Source organism: Tenrec ecaudatus, chromosome 7 (genome assembly GCF_050624435.1).
Source record: "Tenrec ecaudatus isolate mTenEca1 chromosome 7, mTenEca1.hap1, whole genome shotgun sequence".
NCBI classification, from domain to species: domain Eukaryota; kingdom Metazoa; phylum Chordata; class Mammalia; order Afrosoricida; family Tenrecidae; genus Tenrec; species Tenrec ecaudatus.
In genome coordinates this window covers 52,720,438-52,744,789 of record NC_134536.1, presented here as the reverse complement: position 1 = coordinate 52,744,789, position 24,352 = coordinate 52,720,438, and the positions used below count along the sequence as shown (strand labels likewise).

The window sequence follows — 24,352 nt, the reverse complement described above, 5'->3', positions numbered from 1 at the left end:
AATGTCAACCAATTCCTTCTGGTAGTAGCTACAATGCTAAAACCCTATACTACTTCATGTTTTGAACTTAATGTGCTGGCTCAACTGTCACTGTTATCCAATCACAAGGACACTTCACACCATGTGGTTTCATCTGTACCCCTCCAAGCCTGTGACTCTACCAATAACTTTCAAACAAAGAATAGTAATTAAAGGAAAAGGAGGAAAAAAAATCAAAACAGCCTCCTGTTTATAGTTACTAAATAATGTAACTAATAATGTAATTCAATGTAGAAAGTTTATAGAACAATTTTGTTAGTATTCATATAATGTTAAGAAATATTACATGAAATGATTTAGAACTACATTTATCACATGATAAAATTCATGCAGATTCTGTAAGTTCTAATACGGGAGGCAGTCCATGGGGGGGGCTGTGATCGGATAGTATGAGCTGACACACTGGATGACATCAATAGCAATGCTACTGGTATTTCTAAGGGTGCTGATGCAGTCACGATTAGTTGTTTACACACAAGGAAGTTTGAGAACCAACATCACACAATAAGGAGTTCCCCCGGGGCTATTACAGGAGACTCGGTGGTACAGTGGCTACTCGTGGAGCTGCTAACCACAAGGTCAGCAGTTCAAAACCACCAGCTACTCCAAAGGAGGAAAATGATGCTTTCTACTCCCATAAAGAGTTACAGTCTCAGAAATCCATAGGGGAAGTTCTACCCTGTTCAGCAGTCAGCATTGACTCATGAGTTTTTGTTTTGTCTGGGGGCGGGGGTCTGATAGCTTAGGCTGCACTTCTAACCCTGCTAAAAGCTATCTGTTTTCCAAGAACAACATCTTGCTGCTGTCTGGTTAAAATTTTACAGGATCCACGGGAATGTTTCAAGTTCATTTAAAGGCTCCTTTAAGGAGTCATTTTAATAGGAACAATAGAGGCTGTATTATTCAAAGCCCTCTAAATACAGGGTGGGACAGACTGGCTAATCACTACCTCACAATCCTCACCTGAGAGACTGTATACACCCATAGCTCTGGCAGCTGTGTTTGGGCCAGGTGGCCACTCACTCTACCAACTCTACTCCAAGAACATTGAATTAAAAACAGGTAGCCTGAGTCTTTCAGTCTCTAAAAGCCAGAGAAAGCCAAAGTAGGAACAGGTTTCAAAGTAGGGCACAGGCTCCAAGGTAGTAGGAGCAGAGAAGCCTGTGTGAGCACAGAAAGCTGGGCTGTGGAGAAGGGCAGTACACTGGAGCTCAGCCACACATTCCAAGAACACATGTCTTACTTAGAAATATTATTCCAAGATCTTTAAGTCTTTAGTGTCATTCAACCAAATTTGAAAGTATATCAACATATTAATAAAGATCCATTCCTGGTAGACAAATTTTAATTCTAAAAACCATATATATATAAAATTTCAGTTTTATTGGCACTTAATCCACATGTCATACAATTCAATAGATCATATCAAGAATTATTCAACCATTATAACTTTTTTTCATAGTTCAATCACTTTTAAAATTAGTTGTGTACTCACAATCAGTTCTAGTACTTCCTCCCATCTCCCACACACATTGTTTACTCCTCAAATCCCCTCACCCTCCCTACCCCCACCCTATCATCCCCTTGCATCAACTATTATCTCTATGCATCTACTCCTTCTGTGTTTCACAAACTGGAAAACCCAACAGGGACAATAAAAACCAAAATAAAACGGTAAGGAGAAAATAATAATATAAAGATAAAAACACAAATAAGAAAGAAAAGACCACCATCAATATTTTAAAAGACAGGGAAGAAATTTTTGCCATGGAACAAGCAAAAAATACTTGCACCTAGAACACTCTCAGGTTGGGTCAAGGGGGAGGCCCCTGACCAAGGAGGAAGCTTGGTCCGGCACAATCCACTTTACAATCATCTCTGTTAGTAATGCTGTTCAAGACTCTCACCTTTAGCTAGAGGGGATCTGCTTGTGGCTTATCTGACTAAACAGGTTCTGGGCTCCCTCTGCTGTGCTCCATTGTCTGCTACACATGGGATGTTCACTATTTAAACTCTTGATACCTTTCCCTTTGTCATATTTGAATTTTATTATTGTCATCTTTGGATCACACAAGCTGGTGTGCTGCTTCCATGTGGACTTAGTTGACTCCTGACTTAGATGGCTGCTTGTTTGAATACCAGGTTGTAAGACCCCAGACACTATTCTAATTGATAGCTAAGCACCATCTGCTTTCTTCCCCACACTTCTGAGCTCCCTTATCTTCAGTGATCATTTCCTGAAGGTGAGTACAGAAGAGCAGGGCCACGTGATCAGAACTAACTGTCCTAGGATTGGGGCTCGAGCTTGTCCGTGGGATATGCACGACTCAGGTTCACTCTGGAGGTCGTATGATGACAGAATCAAAATCCCCAAAAACCACATACACCAACAACAGCAACCACATTTCAAACAAACAAGCTAAAGGCGGGAAAACCAAAAACTCATCCATAGAAAAAGAAAATTAAAATACTGTCACTCATCCTCCTGGGGCAGAAGGCAATTGCACTGATTACATCACCAATTCCCCATGGCACAGCACTCCGGACACTGTCGTGTGGAGTCCGTGTGAGTATGGCTCCACCATCCACAGTCCCAGACCCTGTTCCATTAAGCTCCCTCTCCCCTACGGTTGGGGAGGGTCGCCAGGGGAAACTTCCTGGATCAAATCTTCCTCATGCAGAAACCTACCCAACAGATCAAAACTTGCCATGTCACTGTGAGGGGGGCATCGAGGTACCAAGTTTATGGTGATTCTGGACACCTACCATGCCAGGGGTTCCCCACAAGGACCAAGTTCCACCACTTCCACAGTCCCAGGGTGACCACTCTGTTTCCTGTCCCACCACAGTACCCCTGTCCTCAGTCCAAGGTTGTAGGCAACTCCAAGGCAAGGCTCAGATGTTCTCCCGGCTGCTAGGGTGAGCTCCCGTGGTTTGCACATCCAATTAAGGATGCCACTAAACAGCTCCACGTGGGCAGTCAGCTCATGGGATTCACGGGGCGTGAGACTCCCTAATGTGGAACTCTCACCACACAATCGGTCAGGACGCAACAGAGCATGCTTAACACTGAGAGGGGACTGGTCAGTTTCCCTTACCAATCTCCTACCCTGGCTATAAGGCTCATCTTTGAAATAGCAGTCGAGAAGAAGGAAACCCCAAGAATGTTGGAGAAGCAAGCTCAAGATCTGTCTGCAGTAGAGGCTTTGGAAACTAGATGCCTCGGAGACTGGCCCAGTGACTCAGAGGTGCAGCACTGAGGCCGTGGAACACCATCTCCTTATCTGGAATATGGGACAGTGGCACGTAGGCTGGCTTCCGGCCCTTGGAAAGGCCACACAACTATATGGCTGAGAGACTAAGAACCAGAGACAGGCTTGGCTGCTGAGTGAGACCAATGATTGTACCTTTATTGTTTGCCTAGGTCACATGCATATTGTTCTTGGTTGCTGTGCCTTCTCTTAAGTGCTAAACCTCCTTACCTCACTGGTAGAATTTCTGGAGTTCATATTCAAATCCATTTGGCTTCTCCAGTCTTTGTTGTAAAGGATCTGATTAGTGCACATGCCTAGTCTGCTAGCTTGGATACAACCTTAACTGGAGGAATTTCTAGAAGACCCGTTCTAGAGAAAAATCTGAGGCCAATCATCGAGGAACCCTAGAGCTCACATTTAGCCAACTTACATTTGGGCATCTGGGACCATTGTTCACTAGAGACAACCCTCACTCACTGGCATCAAGTCAAATTTCACTTGTGGGAACCAAACAGGACAGGATAGAACTGCCTCAGGGTTTCTGTGACTGTAAATATTTATGCAAGTCAAAAGCCTCATCCTTATCTCAAGGGGTGACTCATGGTTTTGAACTGCTAACCTCACAGCAAGCAGCCCAATGTGTAATCCACTATGCCACCAGGGTTCCGCAGACAACCCAGGACCTTTCAAATGCAGTGGGTCATCAAACTAGTTCCAAACCAGATTTACTCATCATGTGGAAAAGCTAGGCCAGTGAATACCCTTTAGTGTTCAAAATAAGATCTTCTGAGTCTGTGATAGTTGGTTTTCTGTGCCAACATGACTCCCGTAGGAACATATAGGTGGAGTTTAGCATGTCAATCAGGTTGCAGCTTGGAGGACCACCGAGATATATGACTTTCCAAGGCCGGCCTTTTTCTCCCTTCCCTTGGAGGAAGGCCACACATTCTGTTTCACTTTCCTGTTGACAAGCCACTTCCAAGTCATGCTGATGGCAGCCAGAGCCCTGGACATGTGTCCACTGCTAATGGATCTACAAAACTTCACCCCCACAGGACTGTGATCTTTTTGCATTCTGCATCATTGCTTATGACTACGTGTGTCTGAGGAGGGATTTATACACTAGTATCGGACTTGATCAGGACTGAGCTGGTGTTTTAATACACAATGACGCTCTATATAATTAGTCTTTCTATCGATATATGCATGTCCCTGGGTTTCCCTAGTCAACCAGTCTAACCCAGGCTGCCTTCCATGTTGTAAATGTGCAGCTCCTGTGAAGATGACAGGAAGCTCTGGCTCACACTAGTGCTCATTTCAGCTGAGGATTTGCTGTTTCTAACGCACCGTGCGTGTGGCATCAAAGCCCCTGCCCCAAACACACATCTTCTTCCCTGTTAGGAAGGATCGGCACAGGAGGCTGTGGCATTGTCCCTGTGACACAATGCGAAGTTCTTTGATATGCTCCCCCTACCGGTTGCATGCTCAACCCTCTTCTTTTAAGGCTTCAAGATGCATCTAAAGGTAACAGTGAACTAGACAGGAATGTAAAACTGGCCTTAAATAAACTGTAGATGGGTCTATGTAAATACTGTAGTGCATGTGGGGAAATAGGATATCAACACCTGACCAAGAAGTAGGGAATACAATATTTACATTTGAGAGTAAATGATCTTTAGGCCATTCTTTTTTATGACTGGTTGGAACCTTAACACCTTATTAGAATTGGGGCAGAGAAAGTAAGCCTTTACATCAAGTACAGAGCAACAAAGTTGGTTTAACTTGAGCTTTCATAATCAATCAAACCAGTGTGGAAATATTGCTTCACATTTCAGACCTGACTTGCTCAGTGCCCAGGGAGACTGCAGTGAGGCCGGGTAGCTTAGCAAATCTTGGAATTGGGCATTTGGGGTTCTAGAGCCTAATGACCACTGGCCAGTGGCATGGCCTATCTCGTGATTTCATCCATTAAAAACAAGATCAGGCTAGTATCTTGGTGTTGTCGAGTCACAAGACTCAGAGGCTAGCTGTTATTAAAGTAAGTTTACTGTAAGAAACGGTAATGAATCTCATTGAGGACAGAAAACAAAGCTTAATCAGGTGACATGGGGGCTAAACTGGAAAGTCAGAATCTACAGCTGTTCCCTCAGCCTCTCCTGGATCCTCAAGGTCCCTCTTTGATTTCCAATAGTTTTACCTCCTTAAAATGTTTCAAAGACTTCACTGGGCTGGAATAAAAACATTCTGACAGGTTGATTCAGAATTAGAGGTTATTTTCTCTATTTTTCCTTATTAACAAGAAATGTAATCTTTTGAGCTGTCCATATGAGGGAGCTTCAAAAGGTTTGTGGGAAAATTCTACAAACTTGCTGAAGCGCCCTTTACTCCCCCTTCAACATCTCTGTGCTTCCTTGATTCAATTCACTCACTGTAGGAAAAGGAGGACAAAGAAGGGTAAAATGTGACCCCATGACATTAAAACATTTTCTAGCTGTGAAATTATGGATAGTGACCCACTAGCAGCAGGTGGACTTTTGTTACATGCTGTAACATGGAACTAGGGGGATAATCAACGCGTCCGGATGCCTTTAGAAAGATGAGAAGCACTGAAAGGACATTGGAGTCAACAGAAAGGCATTCCTCATTGACCATGTTGTGAGGCTGTCAGCATCAAAGACAAGCACAGCAAGGTAATCAAGAGGCAGAAGCCTTATGACAGACGTTAATTTTTGTAAGAACTCACTCACTGCCAACGAGTGGGTGCTGACTCATGGAGACCCTAGAGGACACAGTAGAGCTGCTCCTGTGGGTTTCAGACTCTTCACAGAAGCAGAAAGACCTGTCTTTCTCCCCTTAAGAACTAGATAAGTGTTTATGTCAGGCATTTTATTTATTCCAATAATTATAGATGTGTTTATAATATCTATATATGTTCTTACTTCTGTCTAGGAATACCAAAAAGTAAACACTTGGAAGTTTTATTAGACTAAATGAACCTGGCAGATGAAAGTAATAAAATCAAGAACAAGATGGACTGATGTGCACAAATAAGAAAATGGATATGATTGTACAACTCTTCTTGACATGATTAAACTATTGAATTGTATGACACGTGAACTGCATGCCAATAAAGCTGTTGAAAACAATAAAATAATAAAACAGATAATGAGAGCGAGTGGTAATCAGGTAGAAGGGAGCCTGACCAAGTCGGGTAAGGTAATTCAGCAGTGTATTTTAAAGTATTAATTACTTCAAAGTCCTAAAGAGGCAAGTAAATTACAAAAACAAAATTCTTCATTATTAGGAAATGGAACATCTAGAATTGTAACTCCCAATACATAATACAACCATTTTTAATGCTCATAACAGAACAGGTTAAAATACCTAATGAAAAGCCAAAAGGTAGATCCTATCAGTCATGCAAAACTTGACAGATCATTACTACAAAAAACAGCAAGTTGCAAAGACACACTTCATAAAGAAAGACTTTGAGCCTACAAATCTTCCCCAGTGGAGCTGGCTGGTGGTTTCAAACTGCTGACTTTGCAACTAGCAGCCCAATGTGTAACCATTATGATTGATAGTGTCATTAGTTTAGCCAATGGTATGGAGTATTTTAAAAATTCTGTTGAGAAAAGGTAATTTATACAAGTATCGGCCAGATATGAATTGTACTACACGAATTGTTGACTTACACAGATTAAACTTGGACACTATTTACACAAACAACGGGGGTTGGTGATAGGACAGATCTTCCAGTAATATTCATTCACAGCAAGAGTCAACATCTACCAGATGAGAACATGTCATAATGAAGCAAGGAGAGCATTTAAATAGTGCATGGGAGCTCTATGCCGCCATTCATTGGGCATCCTCAAGGCCAGACACTTGAACTGAAGTTCGGCATCTGCCATTCTATGCCCTCGAGCTGGCCGCCCTCTGCTTTTACTGTTTTCCTACACATGAAATCCAGGAGGGGTAAATTTACTGAGACAATAGCTAGATTAGTGGTTCTTTGTAAGGCAGGGGAGGTTGGGCGGGAGTGGGGAGCAAATAACAATGAGTACAAGATTGAAAAAAATATTCTATAATTGTGATAGTTCAACTCTCTGATGTCACTGAACTATTGGATTGTATGACGTGTGAATTATATGCCAATACAACTGTTGGGGCAATAAAAGACTGAAAAGTTTCCCATAAGAAACAAGTCAGCTCAATTGGATATCCCCTTCCTTATCACAAGGAAGAGACGAGTCAGTCAGGATGGCTAGACCAGATCATGTACAGGGGTACAGATAAGAGCTGTAAACATGGGAAATCCAGGACCTATAAACCCCTCAGGTCCCATACCAGGAGGGCAAGGGAAGGTGGGGAGAGAAAGGAGGAACCGATCGTAATGATCTACATATAACCCCCTCCCAGGGGGATGGACAATAGAAAAGTGGATGAAGGGAGACACCTCTCAGTGTAACCCATGAAATAAAATGAGGATCTGATACCAAGGGCTCAAGTGAAAAGCAAATGTTTTAAGAATGATGATGGCAACAAACGTATAAATGTGTTTGACACAATGGATGGATGGATGGATTGTCAGAAGAGTTGTACAAACCCCCAATACAATGATGAAAAAAGACATGAAATAATAAAATTTATAAATTATCATGGGTTCATGAGGAATGGACGGGGAGGGAGGAGGAAAAAATGAATAGCTGATGCCAAGGGCTCAAGTAGAAAGCAAATGTATTGAAAATGATGAGGGCAACAAATGTACTAATGTGCTTGACATAATGGATGGATGTATGGATTGTGAGAAGAGTTATATGAGCCGCCAATAAAATGATTTAAAAAAAGAGAAACAAGTCAGCTTATCACCAAGACACAAGCTTGAATTATCTTGCTGTTGTTGTTAGATGCCCAAGAGCCAGTTCTGACTCACTGCGACCCTACGAACGATAACAGAAGGAAAGTGCCCTCACAATTGTGGTGTATGAGCACGAGACTGCACAACAAGACCAGATCTAGATCGAGAGTCTTTCTCTTCTCTCTGTCGGCTACTAATAAGAACCTTAAACATTTAGAAGGGGATCAGTGTCTAAGTACTGAAAGATGATGTGTTAGACAGGGTTCTCTAGAGACAAGACCAGCGGCCAGGCTGGCACAATAAACTATCACAGATGACAAAAATATCGGATTAAGAATAATATACTAGTAAATTATTAAACAGTACAGAAATAATGAAGACATTTCTTAAAACCATAATCATTTTTTAAAACCCATAATCTTGATGTTTAAAAATGTAAGTGAATATATAATAAATTTTATAATCACTGCTTACATATATGTACTATCTTAGTTGTTTAAAGTGTTTAAAGACTTAAACAGGTTTACTTGTATAAAATTTGTACTTACTGTTCAAATTCCTCAGTTTTGGGACTAGTATTTAAATTCTCAATACAAAGTCTGTTTTCCTATATAAATTTAATGAAGTGAACATTAAACAAAGTACACATATTTGTGAATATTCTACATGTCCAAAGGTCTCTCAGACAAAGACTCTGATCACTCATGCTATTACAAGGTCACACTTCAGACAATAATGGCTGCAATTACGGGGTCCTGCAACTCTTGCTGGAATAGGTAGGAAGTATTTTTAAAATCACGTAAGGCAAAGCTTAACTCTTCTGTTCATACCAAACACATTAATATGCTTGCTGAATGCTTTATTCTGAAGATAAATGAATCATAGGTTAGAGCCATCACATTTCCATAGTAACCGCCTGGGGAAGGTGCATGAGGCCGCATGAACGAGATTACTGCATCCTTTTCTCCTCTGAACCACCGGGCTTCAGTCACGTGGAAGGTAGGCCTTGCAAGAAAAAAAAAAAGCAGCACAACTTGTTGGTTCAAGAAAGAATCGCAAACTCCAAAGCTCAGGACTTCACCAACTTGGGCCCGGATCGTTCAGACTGCTGTGAATTGCGGAGATGCCTCTCAGTGAAAGAGATGAAGGTCACATTTAAGGGGATGCAGGAAAACACACACACACAAAGAACGTTAGGACATTCACATGATTTTGGCAAAGCATCCCAAATGATCATGTGCACTCTTCTCTGCAGGACACCCCGCAGCGGAAAACACACCAAAAAACATTATAAAAAGTTCATTTGTCTTGTAAGCTTTCCGCAGGCTACTCTTGTGGCCTTTGTTTCGGAGAGACGAAAGTCCGGGATCCAGGACCGACACCCGTGTCCCAGACAAACAGAAGGAACATCTTTGGCAAGCTAAAACTCCTTGCTTGCAAAACTGAGCAGCGTCGCTATGTCACCCCAAGTGCTGGTTCCACGATGTCTGACGGCGTTGATACAGGTCATGCAACACAGCGCAGAGGAGAACCCCGAGTGGGGCGACGGGGTCCTGGTGCGCAGAATGGCATTTGATGCGGCCACGAGTGCACACTGGCATCCTGAAGGCAGGCACTGGGGGCGGCGACATTGGACCTGAAGGGCCTCTGACTACGGCTTCCTTCTGACCTCGTCGTCCCAGTCGAAATCCAGGGCGGCATCATCTAGCTCTGGCAAAGTGAAGAGAGGGTTTCTGGAAGCGGATCCTCCAAACTGGAAAGTCCTCCTCCTCCTGCCAAGAGGCGGGCTCGGGCCTCCCTCCAGCCCGTTCTTCTTCGCAGGCGGAGTAGGGGGGTCCTCGGATGTGGAGCCAGAGGCGGGGGAGAAGGAGAAGTTTGCCAGTTTGGCTAACGTGCCAGCATGGACCTTGCCGCTTTTGTGTCTGCCAGCGGCCTCTCCCTTGTGGCTCTCACTGGTCCGCCCCGCGGGCTCACACTGACCAGCTCTCTCTTTCAGGGCACACTCAGGGGGCTGCGGTGAAGCCTGCGCGCCTGTGCTCTGCCCGGGCCCAGCCCGGCTGCTTCCCGGGGACGCTCTCGGCTCCTCTGGGGCCTTGCTCGGCAGCGCGGCTTCGCTCCGGGCCCTGGGTCCGGGCATCGTCGGACTAGGGACCGGTACTTTGGTTGTGCCAGGAGACGTACACGTACGGCTGCCGTCTTCTGGGCAGTGGAGCAGTTTTGACTTCTGTTTGAAAGTAAATTTCGCCAGTTTGGCCACGGTGGGGCCGGGACTCTCGTCCCCGTCAAGTCGGGGCTCTGGGACGTGAGCAGGGGGTTTCTGCCTCTTTCTTTTGGGAGTCGCCCGCATTCCGTCTGGGCTCTGCAAGGGGTCGGGTTGAGGGTGAGGCAGGTTGGAGGGCGCGCTGGCAGGATTCTGGCAGCGCTCCGGGGCGGTCTCCTGGCAGTCAGGGCCGTGCTGAGGAGGAACCGGGTCCAGCTCACCTGCAGGCACCGCTACTTCAGAAACCACTGCTGCCTTTGCCTCCTGAGCATGAGAAGTCTGGTCTGGCCTCGAAGGTGTGTCTGCCTCTCCTGCTGCGGGAAGCTGCCCAGCTTCTGATTTGCCCCTTCGGCCGGGCCCACGCGTTTCCCGGCCCGGCGATCTGCTGTTGGGCAGTTCCGAAGCCATTGCTTTCTCGATTGCTCTGGGACTGGGAGACACGTGAGCCGCGAATTTCCGCGCAGTCGGGGGAGGTGTCGTGGACGCACACCAGGGAGCACTGTTGTCTCTGCTATCCAGGGGCTCAGCTCGGCGACTTTCACGTGCGGATCTCCTGGGCCCCAGATGGGGTGGGAGGTTTAGAAGTGGGGTTCCCCCAGAACTGCCTCCAGGAGAGGTGGCAAGCATGCTACAGTTGGTTTCCTGCTGTGTGGAAGTTCGGTACCCCAGCTCTTCCCCTGGCTCATTTCTCAAGGAGGCTGGAGGGGTGCCCACCTCCTGTGGCTGTGGCTGAGACTGAGGCCCACTCGGATTCTGTAGCCTGTAGCAGAAATGCGAGAGGGAAGCAAGGATGAAGGCAAGCTTTTAACCTTTTCATTCGTTACAGTTTCTGAATGCTGCCTAAAGAGGTCCATCAGACATGAGCATATAGTCTCTTAGAGTAGCAGGGAAAACAGTAAATGCTCTTACCAGTAGACAGTTAAATATCCTCGTAAAAACCAACCAACCACTCACTGGCATCCAGTCGATGGGACTCACAGTAACCCTAGAGGGCAGGGCAGAAGTGCCCCTGTGGGTTTTCAAGATGGTAACTCTTTATGCAAGCATTTAGTCTTGCTTTTTTCCTGAAGAGCAGTCTGTAGTTTTGAACTTTTGATCTTGCGATTCCCAGCCTAACCCGTAATCACTACGCCACCAGGGTTCCAAATGTTCTGAGAAGCCTTCTAATTTAACTTTTAACCGTCAGAAAGGAGGACCACAGAGCAGCTACTCAGTCTGTCTACATTTCCAGATGGCTCTCGCAGTGCACTGCATTCCTTTAGGATTGTTTACAGTCCTGTACCTGTTAGACCCATAGCTCTTTGCAGGTAGCATGTCACTAGCCACGGAGGCTAGTTACTTAGTAGCCAGTTTGCAGGTAAGAAGCCAAGTGAAAGACCCAAGATTCCATCACATCTCTTTACCCAAGTGAAGTAATACATGCTAGTGCACCTACGGCATCCCCTTACCCAGGAGGGAAGAATTTAAGATGCCTCCAGCCCGGGACTCCCCCATCACCACTGGCACTCACACGTGTCTGCAGGCCATTGTGACACATTTCCTGCTAAGTCCAGCCATGTTTTCACGTATGTTTCAAGTAGTCACTCTCCATCATTTTGAGAAGAAAACCCCTCTCTGAATGACATTTCTGGGCAGTGGTACTCACTTTAAATTTTGGCATACTTCTTCCCTATCAGCAATGATGGGAAAATAAAAACAGAAACGAGGCTAAAAACACCAATTTCTAACAAAGCCGGCCCTTTAGAAAGCCCGTCCTAACAGCTTAGAAAACACGTATTTTTCATTATCAGATGTAATTTGAGCCCACTTCCATGTAGCAAATGTGAAAATAAATTAACCAAAAAGATGAATAGTAAATTGTTGTAAAATTACTTGAGGTTAGCAGTTTGAACTACCACCTACTCTGTGGGGAGAAAGATGAGGTTTTCTATTCCTATAAAAATTTTGTCTCAGAAACTCACAGGGAAAGTTCTACTGTGCCCTACAGGGTCATTATGAGTCCAAAATGGCTCACTGGATATGAGTTTTTTTGAGTTAACATACTTTTCAGCACTAAATTGTGATCAGGTATACTCATAATTGTTAACTCTCTCAAAACAATGTCCTACAAGACAGGGAATTTAAAGGAGCCGAATAATATAACCCTTATCTTGTATCAACTCAATTCTCTCCTCCGTAGAATCTCTGCGGTTTTCCTAGAACATCGGTGTGACCTGTCTTTAACGTTAAGGCTGCTAGAACAGCCAGTGTTCCCAGGGGCTGTCACTAGGAAAACCTTTTTTTGGAAGAAAAGAGCGACGAAAGCACACTATTAATGGCTTTATTATAATATTATCATATAGGCCTTTTTCCTAAGGGGGAGAAGTCTACATGCCACTTGCGTTTTCTCACTGGGTAAGATCAGCTTAAGGCTGTTGTGTCTTGGAGGTAATTCACCTTCATTTCCACACCTGGTTCAGTTGCTTGGAGGGCCAGCACATGCCTACCCATTACAAAGATGTATCAGTGAAGATGGGCATCTTAACATCTATCTTTTAGAGCAATGCTTCTCAACCTTCCTAATGCCGTGACCTTTTAATACCGATCCTCATGTTGTGGGGACCCCCAACCATAAAATTATTTTCGTTGGTACTTCAAACCTGTAATTTTGCTACTGTTACAAATCAGGCAACCCTTGTGAAAGAGTCATTCCACGCCCCCACCCCCCAAAGGGGTCGCAACCCACAGGTTGAGAACCGCTGTTTTAGGCTTTCATCTACTGTTTTTTTTCCCAATCTGGCCTTTCCTGAATCCAATATGAAGGGGTACCCCAAACTAACTGGAATAAAGCTCTGCTGGGCAGAGCTTTTGAGGTGCACATTTTTCCGACCAGGCGAGCATCAGTGAATATGCTCTAAGTGAGTGCACGCAGTGGTGTCGCCTGGCAAAGTTCTCTCTGGTCACAGTGCATTTTCTCCTAAAAGCAGTTTTGCTCGAACTCATTTTTGTGATGACCAGTTTAAGAGAACAGCATGTGGCTGTGAAATAGTTTCCTGCTCGGGAAAAATGCTGCAGAAACTTCTTATAAGAACACCGCAATAGGAAAAACTCAAGTGTACAAGTGTTTTTCTCATTTCAAAAAATGTGAAATGTCGATTGATGACAAATCTTGTTCTGGACGTCTGTCAACTTCCCAAAGGGATGAAAATGTCACAAAATCTGTGCATTTGTGCTCAAAAGACCACCGATGGACCACTGAAGAGATGGGGAAGTTATCTGGAGCTCGGTTCAGCAAATTTTCATGGAAGAATTGGGAATGACGAGGGCCGCTGCGAAACTTGTGCCTCGGGTTCTGGCTGACCAGCAAAGAGCCCCGGCTGGACACATGCCTGTGCTTAGCAAGAACAGCTCGCAGCCACCCAGGCTTTCCCCCCAAGGTCACTGATGATGAGACATGGTGCTATTCTTACTACCCAGAGAGCAAACATCAATCAAGTCAGTGGAAGATGCCATTGTCACCTTGCCCAATAAGAGGCTATCAAGTTGTGGTAGTTATATAATCGTTTTCCAGTTTGAGAATTAAGAATGTATGGTTGGAGTCTAGCCTGTCAATCAGATCATAGCCAATGAGGCCTCTGTGTGGGCATGGCCTTCTCCTGAGAATTCTGGGAAATCTGGTAATTTCTTCCTTAGAGGCAGGAGACACTTCTCTCACTCTGCTCATTCCCTTGGAGACTCACTACTGACCAGGCTGATTCCCTGCGAGACATCCCTTAGGAGAAGCCACATGGACCTGCCCTGATGTAGCCCTGGGTGCTGGAAAAGCAATGAAATGCTAACAAAGCCACTGGACCCAATGACTTTCTATCACTGGCCTGTGATCTTCCTGCATTCAGCATCATTGCCTGTATATCATGAGTCTGAAGAGGACTTTATAGATGGTATCAGACATATGGGTTTGGGCTGGACTGGGCTGTTTTCTTTATATTCAATTCGTCTTGTATATAAACCTCTTCCTTATAGACATTTGAGTGTCTCTGTGAATTTGTTTCTCTAGTCAATCCAGACTAACACACAAATGAAATCACAGATCAAGACAACGTTCATTTGTTTCTTTGGTGCAAGGGAGATTGTACATTTGGAATTTGTTCTACCAGGTCAGACTATTAATCAAGCTTTCTATTTAGAGGTTCTGAAAAGATTACTTGACAGTTTGCAACAAAAAGGGCTTGATTTGAGGCAGACGGGGGACTGCTTTTGCCACCAAAACAATGCACCTGCTTCTGCAGCATCTCAGTGTGCCAGTTTTTTGAAGAAAAAAAAACAAAAAACAGCATGCCTCTCTTGCCCCATGCACCTTACTCACCTGACCTCACTCCGTGCGACTTTTTGTTTCCACAAATGAAGAGGTACATGAAGGGACAGAGATTTGATAATGTAGAGAGGTAAAGAAAAAAATGAGGGAGGTGCTGTCAGCCATCCAAACCAATGAGTTTGAAAAATGTATCCAAGAATGGAACCACAGTTGACAAATATATTAAATATAATGGAGAGCACTTTGAAGGTGATAAGGTTATTTTGTAAAAAAAAAAAACCTAAAACAACTCAAATCCATAGCTGTAGAAAAAAAGTCCATTGGTGGGGGGGTATCCCTTCATATGTCAGTCTCTAGTAACTTAGGTCAGTCAGAAGGAGTAGAGCCTGGCCCTGGGAACACAGAGCACTCTCAGCAGAATGCAGGTGTGAATATCCTCCCAGCTGTTATAGCTGATCAGAGACAAAGTCGTCCCCACTGAACCTGGTCTGAGTTCCTGACTCCCACATACTAACAAGTATATATATATATTCTCACTCGTTCTTTAATAAGCCTCTGAGTTCTGGGAAAGGAGCCCTGGGGGCATGGGGGCACTGGGCATCTAGCTAACCAGAAGGTTGGTGGTTCAAACCCACTGACCACTCCAAGGGAGAAAGACGTGGCTCTCTGCTCCTATGGAGATTTACAGTCTTGGAAATCTTATATAGGGTTGCTATGTGTCAGAATCAACTTGATGGCAGTGGGTTTGGGGGCTGGATGATCATATTTGTAAAGCAACAAATAACTTAGAAATCTCTCAATGGAATAGTACAGGCAGCTATTCCACTGACTTTGCTTGCTTTTACTATACTGAATGCCAAACGGGGATTTCCCACCGGACCCCTTTGTTTTCCTTCCTCACCTTTCAAGTCTTCTCAGCTCTTCACTCAAGAGGTTCTGCAGCTCTAGTTTTTCCAGAATCAGCTCGCACTGCCTCTGGTACTGCTCCAAAGGGTTTTCAGGAAAGGCAGTGTGGAGTGCATTCACTCCGCCGAGCAGTGCACCTCCCTTCGCGGTGAGAAAATGAAACATATCAAAGAGAAGTGAGCAGGCCATACAAATAAGTAGACACTAAAGGCCCCTGACCAGGGACTAACACCAGCCCCCTCCACAATCCATCTGGGTGCCAGAATCAACTGGGAGTATTTTTCAAGTGGAATATCTTCTCCCCATTTCTTGGTGGCAACGACTGTTCTTCAAAGGCACACTGTCACTAGTGGGCGCACAGGCGTCCCTCAGGTAAGCTGAAAGCACACTGAGATCAATCGGCAGACACAAAGCCATGAAGGTAATGATCGTTTCCTTAATATGGTTTCCCTTCTTTTAAATGGTTTTCTTTGGGCACATTTTCTGAGATTCGGCAGTTTAGAATATGTTTAGATGATGTTTATAACTTAATATAGTAGTAAATTCCCTTATTCACCCAGAGCAACAGAGGGAGAGTCAAGAACAGAAGGAGGATATGGAATGTGGCTAAATGCCTCCATGAGCAATTCCCTCCTTTGCCGTGAGACCGGAAGAAACAAATGATGTCCAACTCCCACTACTGAATATTTTGAATAGAGATTTCATAGAAGAGCTCTGATCAAAGGGGCAAAATGCAAACCCGATTTTCAAATTCTCATGGTCTCTGGAAATTCTGGGCTATAGAGGCTGGATAAACTCCTGAAAATACTGCCTTGAGACACACCTTAAACTAAAAATACTCTCTCGAGTATTATTTTTATTTTTTATCAATCATTTTATCGGGGGCTCTTACAGGTCTTATAACAATCCATACGTCAATTATACCAAGCACATGTGTACATATATTGCCATCCTCTGAAGTATTCTTAAAACAAAACAAAAAGTTTAGCTTAATAAGTAATGTCTGCCTTGAGCATTATTGCTCTTTTAAGAATTATCTGTATGATTCAACAAGAGTAAAAAGACAGCCTATGGATTGGGAAAAATATTTGGCAAGAAATATTGCCAAGGGACTCATCCCTAAAATGTATGGAAAACCTGAACATGTCAACAATAAAAAGACAAGCAACCCAATTCAAAACCGGGCAAAGGACAGGAACCAAAGGCGATAGTCAGGTGGCCAACAAACACTTGAAGAAATGCTCATGAACTTCAACCATTCCCCCCCAAAAAAGAAAGAATCTCACGGCCACTGAATTGGTTCCAACTCAGAGTGGCTCTATCAGACAGAGAACTGCCCCGTGGGTTTCTAAGACTGAAAATCTTGATGGGAGTTGTGACCTCATCTTTAGTGGCTTGGAAACGCTGCTCTTGTGGTTACCAACCCAGAGTGTAAGCCCCTACACCGCCACAGCTCCTCTTAAAGAGAAGCAAATGAAAACAATGAGTTATCATCTCATCCCTGAAAAAACAGCCAACTTCAGTAAGGCAGAGAACAGCAAATACTGGCAACTGTATGAAGAGATTCGAAGTCTCATACATTGTTGATGAGACTGTCAAATGGTACAATGACAGTGGAAAGCAATATGGTGCTTTTTTAAAAAGTCGGAAATAAAAATGCCATTTGGTCCAGCACAACTAGGTATATAAAAGGGCTTCAAAATGATTGTAAAAAATGGAATGAACAGATCATGGAATTTTGTCCCCAAAACTCTTTGAAGCCCCCTTACATATCCTGGAGAAAAAGCAGACGAAGTGAGTAGATATATGTACACCCATGTTTAGTGAACCATTTTTCACAGTAGAAAAGAGAAATAACCTAAGTGTTTATCAATGAGGCAATATGAAAGGAAAACAAAAGAGTCAATTCACTACCTCAACATAGGTGAATCTGGAGAACATTACACTGAGTGAAATGACCAAAAACGAGTATTGTATGAAGCATGTGATTATAAAAAAGGTTTACATACAGAAAAGAATATTCTTTAATGTTACAGGGATGGGGAAGGAAGCAGGAGGAAATCAGGTTGATAGAAATATTAATTTCTGTAAAGGGGAACGCAACATACCTAAGGAGACAATCCACACAGTCACTAAGGCACAGAAAGCCAAGGAGAGGTGAACAGGAGTTACAGACAACAAAGGGAGGTACTATTCATGCACCATCACAAATGTCAGCGATAACAAACAATGATCTCAGAGTGCATACGCAGGCAGATAGGCAAGCTGAACAGGATTGGGTTGGCATATGGGGTTACACCCACAACCATGTACTAGTAGCTTGGTATCTATCTGTATGTGCTATAAATACATTCATATGTAGGAGAGAAATCGGGGGCAAACTTATGGAAAATTCCTAGCCATAACCAAAAACCTTGAGGAAATGAGCCAGAAGGTTGGGGTCTTAGGATCGCAGTCTTGGAGGACTGTCCTGCATCCCGCTGTGGTCTGGGTAGTGACTGCGATCTTCAGAGCTAGTGAGCAGCTATTTAAGGGGCAAAGAGCAAAGATCATCAAAGATGCATGGAAACAGGCAGTCCAAAGACAAATGGGCCAAAGGCACCTTGAGAGGAGACACACAAAGTAGGGCCTGGCTCCCACTGCTGACCACTCTGAATGGGATCACCATGACAGAAAGTCCTGGAGAGGGGAAGAGAAAGATGAGGGCCAAGACTCCAAGCCATAGCAAAAGACCAGGCTTTCTGGTCTGATAGAGACTAGTGAAACCACTGAGAGAGTGGCCTCTATTCAACCTTCAAGTTGCTTACTGCACTCGCCCCGACTGATTCAAGTTCAAGCCCATAGAGACCCGGGCGCAGAAGGATACCTGCTCCTTGGAACAATCGACCATCAAGATCCCAAAGGCAGCTTGTGCCCAGCGATTAAGCTCAGAAGGCAGGAATCGGTAGAAAAAAAGCAGATGAATGAAACTAGGAAACACCGGGAGGAAGCAGGAAGAGTGTTGCTCCACGGGGGGGGGGGGGGGGGGGGTTGGGGGGGAATGCAAGCAATGTTGACAAACCGGAAAACCAACATGGTTTGTAAACTTTCACGCAAATCACAACAAAAAGTTAAAAAAACAAACAAGACTATCTATACCTGGATGAGGCATCAACACTCAAAAGACCAGAACCTTGTGGGGCAGGGAGTTGATCTTCATGCAAGAGGAACTCAGCAAAGGAGAACAACTCTACTCAGACAATGTCGCTGACTTGTAAGTGTAAGAATGGTGGTTTGGTATAGGTTTTGCTGTGTACATTCTCAACAAGATTAAAAATAATAACAATAACCTCTTCTCCCCCAGAAAGCTGTAACTGGAGCTCAGGTGTGCGGACCACATACCTGCATGGAGGACTCCATTACTGACACGGCTGTAACAGCGTCTTCCAGCGTCACGGTGTCCCGGAACATCAGGCGCGCGTGAGCTAAGGGAGCAAACAGCATTCAAAGCTGTAAAGATGGGAATTCTTCTTTTCTGAAAATGCTACTCGAGGTGACAAAGACACGTCTCCACCTGAATTCCCACTCCCCCAAAGCGTACTTTATGATGAGCTACACAAAAAGTGTAACTTGAACTAGATCGTTTCTCTAACAGGGACCCTACATTTTTCTGTGTTGTTTGTGGCAATGATGCATATTTATGTGAAAAACTACTCCGGGTTCGGGAGGAGGAAGGGGCTATGGATACATATTTAATACTCGACAACTTTTGGTCCTCAGCTTCTAAATTCTTCTACCAATACAAAAACATTTTTTCAGTAGGTGGCATCATGGTTACTCGTTGGGCTGCTAATCGCAAGGTCAGTAGTTCCAAACCACCAGCCGCTCGGCAGGAGAAAGACAGTGCTTTCTATTCTTGTAAAGAGTTACAGTCTGGGACATGCACAGGGCAGCTGCTCCCCATCCTCCAGGGTGGCTGTGAGTCGTGACTATGAGTCAGCATCGACTCAAAGGCAGCGAGTCTGGCTTGTTGCTGCTGCTGTTGTTTTACGAGAGCCTTAGGAGTGCCTGGGTGGCACAAATGGCTAAGTGCTTCACCTAGCTGAAGGGTGGGCAGTTTGAAGGCGGCCCTGGTGAACTGCTTCTGAGAGCACAGTGCCGCCCGACACAGACACACATGGCTCCGTCACAGAGTCCCCTGGATAGCAACTCTGGGAACTTTTGTTGCTGTTGTGTGCCATTGAGTCAACTTCGTGTAGGGCTATTCTAATTCCTCTTTGAATCCAACGAGCCTTCCAGACAGGAGGCACTCAATAAAAAGATCTTTTGTTACGTGAGATAAACCTTCTGCTAATCGGATCAAGCTCTCCAGCAGGCGGATGGTCGTGCGGGCTGCGTTCCGGGAATCACTCTGCCGTTGCATCTGGTAGTACCGGAGAAGAACTTGATTGCCCACGTCAGACAGCGTGGGCTGCAGATTCCTAATGAGGCAGAAGTAGGTTTTCATCTTTTCCATGCTCCAGAGCTTCTCTGATGTGCTTGGGCAACCTGTGTGTATTAGGCACTGGATCAATGGTTTTCAAGACTAGGCAAACATCTCATCTTAAAGACGTGACAGAGTTTTTGCACTCATTTTTAAAAAGATGATCTCCGGGTTTTGTGATTAAAGGTGGACTCCCTCTTTCCGGAGCACACCGTTTTAGGATGAGCAGTCTTAGGATCAAAGTGTAATAAAGGCAAGCTTGCTCCAAGCTTAACATTCTTCAAAATAATTATGGTCTGTCCTCTAGTCATAAATCGTACTCAAGAGAAAATCTAATTTACTTTATAAAGAGAAGCCCACATTTATGAATGCAAACCTCCATCCTGGTTTCTTTGAGTGCAAGAGGTGAGTGGCACTCGCACAGCTCAGGCTTGACCCTCTCAGGACAAAGGGCATGCTTCACAAAGACGAGAGCTCCCCATTCATCCATGCAGGGAAAGAAAGGCCCTATTTCTCTCTCCCTTCTTTGGGGCACTACTGACTTAGGGCTCTCTAGCTAATCATTTCTCTATCGTCCTGTTAGGGCACCTTGAACACTTGAATACTTTTTGTCCCTTCACCTACCTTTGTTTTCTAAGATAAAGGAGGAAATGATCCGATCCCAGTCTTCATTCTTGGTATCAAGCAAAACAAGAATCAGGTCAAATCGGCTTAGGAGTGGGCTACCCAGTGCGATGTTCACAGACACAGACTCTTGGGGGTCATACTGGCCTTTGGGGTTAGTTGCTGCCAGAATCGTGGTCCTTGTGTTAAGCTTACACACGAGACTATCAAAAGAGAAGAAACAATTAAATGACTAAGGAAATCCAAATAAAACCAAGATTAAGCTTGTTAATAACCAGGGATTTTTTTTGTACCTTGAAAATCTATGTGACAGAAACCATGGAATAATACGACGTGACAAAAATTGACTTCAAATGCAGTATATTCAAACAAGCCTCTTAGTGACCCTTTGAAGGGTCTGTTCCTATGACACTTCTTATGCCTCTACTATGAGCAGACACCTCTAGCTCAGCGGCTCTCAACCTGTGGATCGCAACCCCTTTGGGGGTCAAATGATCTTTTCACACGGGTTGCCTAAGACCATCGGAAAACACATAAATAGTGCACAATATAGAATTACATATTGCTTTGAGATCAATGCTTTAATTATGTTCAATTTGTAACAATGAAAATACATGCTGCATATCAGATATTCACATTACGATTCCTAACAGTGGCAAAATTAGTTATGAAGTAGCAATGAAATTAGTTTTATGGTTGGGGGTCAGCACAGCATGAGGAACTGTATGAAAGGGTCACAGCATTAGGCAGGTTGAGAGCCACTGCTCTGGTAGGTGTTGAGGTGGTTATAAAATTAACCCAACATAGCTACTGTTCCTGGAAGCGTTAGCTATGACGACGACATTGTTGTCACTGTGAGGTCCCATCAAGTGGGCTCCTACTCATTTGACGCTTTATCCAAAAGAATGAAACACTGCCGCGTCCTGCATTGTCCTCACAACGGCTGCTATATTTGAGCCCATTGTTGCAGCTCTTTTGTCAATCCATCTTGTTGAGCATCTTCCTATCACTGTCCAGCTTTTGCATGCACATGAGGTGGCCAAAACTACCACAGCTTAGATACATGCTTTAGTTTGTAAAGTGACACGTTACAGAGGTCTTGCGCAGCATGCACACCCAGTCCAACAGGCCCATGGCTTGACTGCTGCTTCCACGCTTGTTGATCGTGGGTCCAAGCACAATGACATTTTTGGCAACTACAATCATTTTCCTGCTCATCATAAAGTAGTTAGCTGGTGCAGCTGTGAGGATTTTTGCTTTATGCTGAGACATAATACATACTGAAGGCTGTAGTCTTTGGTCTTCATCAGAAACTACATCAAATCTTCTTCACTTTCAGAAAGCAAGGCTGTATTATCTACATATTGCAGGCAGTTATTGAGTCTCTAACTCCATTGCCATGTTTTTCATACAGTTCAGATTTCAGTATTTTTTTGCTCAGTACACAATTTTGTTATACTATTGTAGGTTGTGTGTTACTGAGTGCATGCGTGTGTGTGTGTGTGTGTGTGTGTGTGTGTGTACCAGAAGTGTGGTTTTGGAGCACGGTCAGTAGCCATAGTAAAAACGTTCTTTGTGTTCATTTATCCTGTTCCAATTTTATTTTAAGATGAAAGAAATAAGAGAAAGAGAGAAGGGGAAGAAACCAAGAGGGCAGGAGTGGAGAAGACCTGATTTTGCCTAAAGCAGCAGCGGCTATGGGTGACCAGGCTGGCTGGGGCTAGGCCTAGGACAGGGTCTGCATGGCGGACTTGGCGCAGCAGGGCATCAAGATGGACGTAACATAGGGCTTTCCAACTTATTCATGACAGGCAAGTCCTCAAAATACATGTGGAAAATTCATCAACAGCAAAACTCGTAAAAACTCTTCTCTGTCAATTTGGATCTCTCTGTTCAATCCCATTTTTAGTTATATGGGCTCCCTGCCCCCAGTAGTCTAATTCCGTGTCTATTTCCAGTTGGCTCTGGCCGTTACCTCATCATACCCGGAGATGGAAGGAGGCTGGAGGAGCTTGATTTGTAAAAAAAAAAATGGCACAAGAAAACATTCATTAAAACACAGAAAGGACCTCTCTTTCCAGTGGGGGGTGGATTTCCCCCTAAGGCTCATGCTCTCTTTCCCCCCTTCTCAGCTCAGGGCCTCCTCTTGATTCTGGAGAAAGCTCCAGGATTTTAGGCTTTGAAGGGCAGGTGGGTGGAGGGTGGGGTGGGGGCGGTAGTTTCTTTAAGGTCCCAGATTTAGAACAACAAAGGTCCAGTAAATTTTCAGTTGAATAGAATGACTCATGTTAAGCTTTAGAGGTGTTAATGTAACCAGCACTAAGTTGGAACACACAGTCATCAAGGCAAAGAAGGAAGGAAACAAAACAAGACAAAAAACTCAGCAAATGAGATTTGAGAATTATATCACAAAAAGAGCTCTGGATGTTGGAATATGCAGATGACTGAAAGTAAAGGAATCAGAGACTTGAGTTTTTGCCAAGGAAACCCAACATTCAGTCTTAAAAGGCCTTTGCTGCTATTCAAGCAGATATGATCCAGAAAAGGAGGGCAGAATCTTCTTCTCAAATGTGTACTGACTTAATAAGTCCTATATTTTGATCACTACCATAATGAAAAACACATAAGCCACTGTCATCAAGTTAATGATGCCCCGCAGTGATGCTATGTAGGGTTCTTGAGACTGTACAAACCTACCCAGGAGCCTTCCTTCTCCCTCGGAGTTGACGGCACTTCCAGGGCTCTCACAAACACTCCACACTGTATCACAGTGTGCACTGGGCATACAAGGTATTCATAACACTGCAGAAACCACACTGAAGCCATGGTCGCCTGGACATCTGAATGATGGGGGGGGGGGCATGGCTTATGACATGCACTTACTGTATGGCTGGATCAATGCCAGGCCTGCTTCTAGCACCAAGTGACCTTGAATCTCCCCCACCTGTGCGGAGCTGACCAGAGCTGGCTGACACAACTAGCAGCAAGTGGCTTTCAAACTCCCACACACATGTGTGGAGCTGACCAGAACTATGTAACTTGTCAGCAGCTTTGCAAGTTTTTGTCTTTCTTTTACTCACGGCCTGTTTTGTTCACGGCCCATTTGGCTCAGTGCCCGCTTTGTTCTTGGCCCACCGCTCTGCACCCACAGGAATACACCCAGGACCAGGAAGACACCTTACATTCCAGAAACTCAGACATATCTGTATCTCCCAATCCCTGACTGTTTTACCTTATCTGGACTCAAAACAGCCCAGTCACACATTCTCTGGCCATATAAGTACCACCCCTATAGCCTAGGGCGTGACTCCCCCGGCCTAGACACTGTGGACCGTAAAACTTTGCCCAGGCTGGGTTTTTCTCTCCAATAAAGTTTGTCTGCTCTAATTAGACTGATTTGGTCTCTGGAGCCTCTCGACTACCTTACACTTACAAGTACATATGTCCATGACAGGAAAGCACAATGTAAAGCTTAACCTCAACTCAGAAAGTAATTTGCAAAGCGAGAACCATTACGTGGAACAAGCTCAACCACAGTATGTGTGCAGTTAATGCTCTGTGGTGCATAAAAAGTGACATGTGGAAACGGGAGCCCACAGATTGGGAAAACATTTTTACCAACGACTCATCGGACAAAAGGCTACTTACCAAA

At 44.4% G+C, this 24,352-nt stretch overlaps 1 protein-coding gene across 1 annotated transcript in view; it reads right to left on the bottom strand.

Annotated features, from left to right (window-relative positions):
- Positions 1-1,601: 1,601 nt before the first annotated feature.
- MCM9 (minichromosome maintenance 9 homologous recombination repair factor) overlaps positions 1,602-24,352 on the bottom strand; it is a 104,957-nt gene continuing 82,206 nt past the window's right edge. The window contains exons 9-13 of the mRNA XM_075554620.1: positions 20,701-20,903; positions 19,938-20,141; positions 18,996-19,078; positions 15,610-15,755; positions 1,602-11,174 (exon numbers count right to left, since the gene is read on the bottom strand). Coding sequence (XP_075410735.1) covers positions 9,806-11,174; positions 15,610-15,755; positions 18,996-19,078; positions 19,938-20,141; positions 20,701-20,903 — 2,005 coding nt within the window. The 3' untranslated portion in view covers positions 1,602-9,805. The remainder of the gene's footprint in view (positions 11,175-15,609; positions 15,756-18,995; positions 19,079-19,937; positions 20,142-20,700; positions 20,904-24,352) is intronic.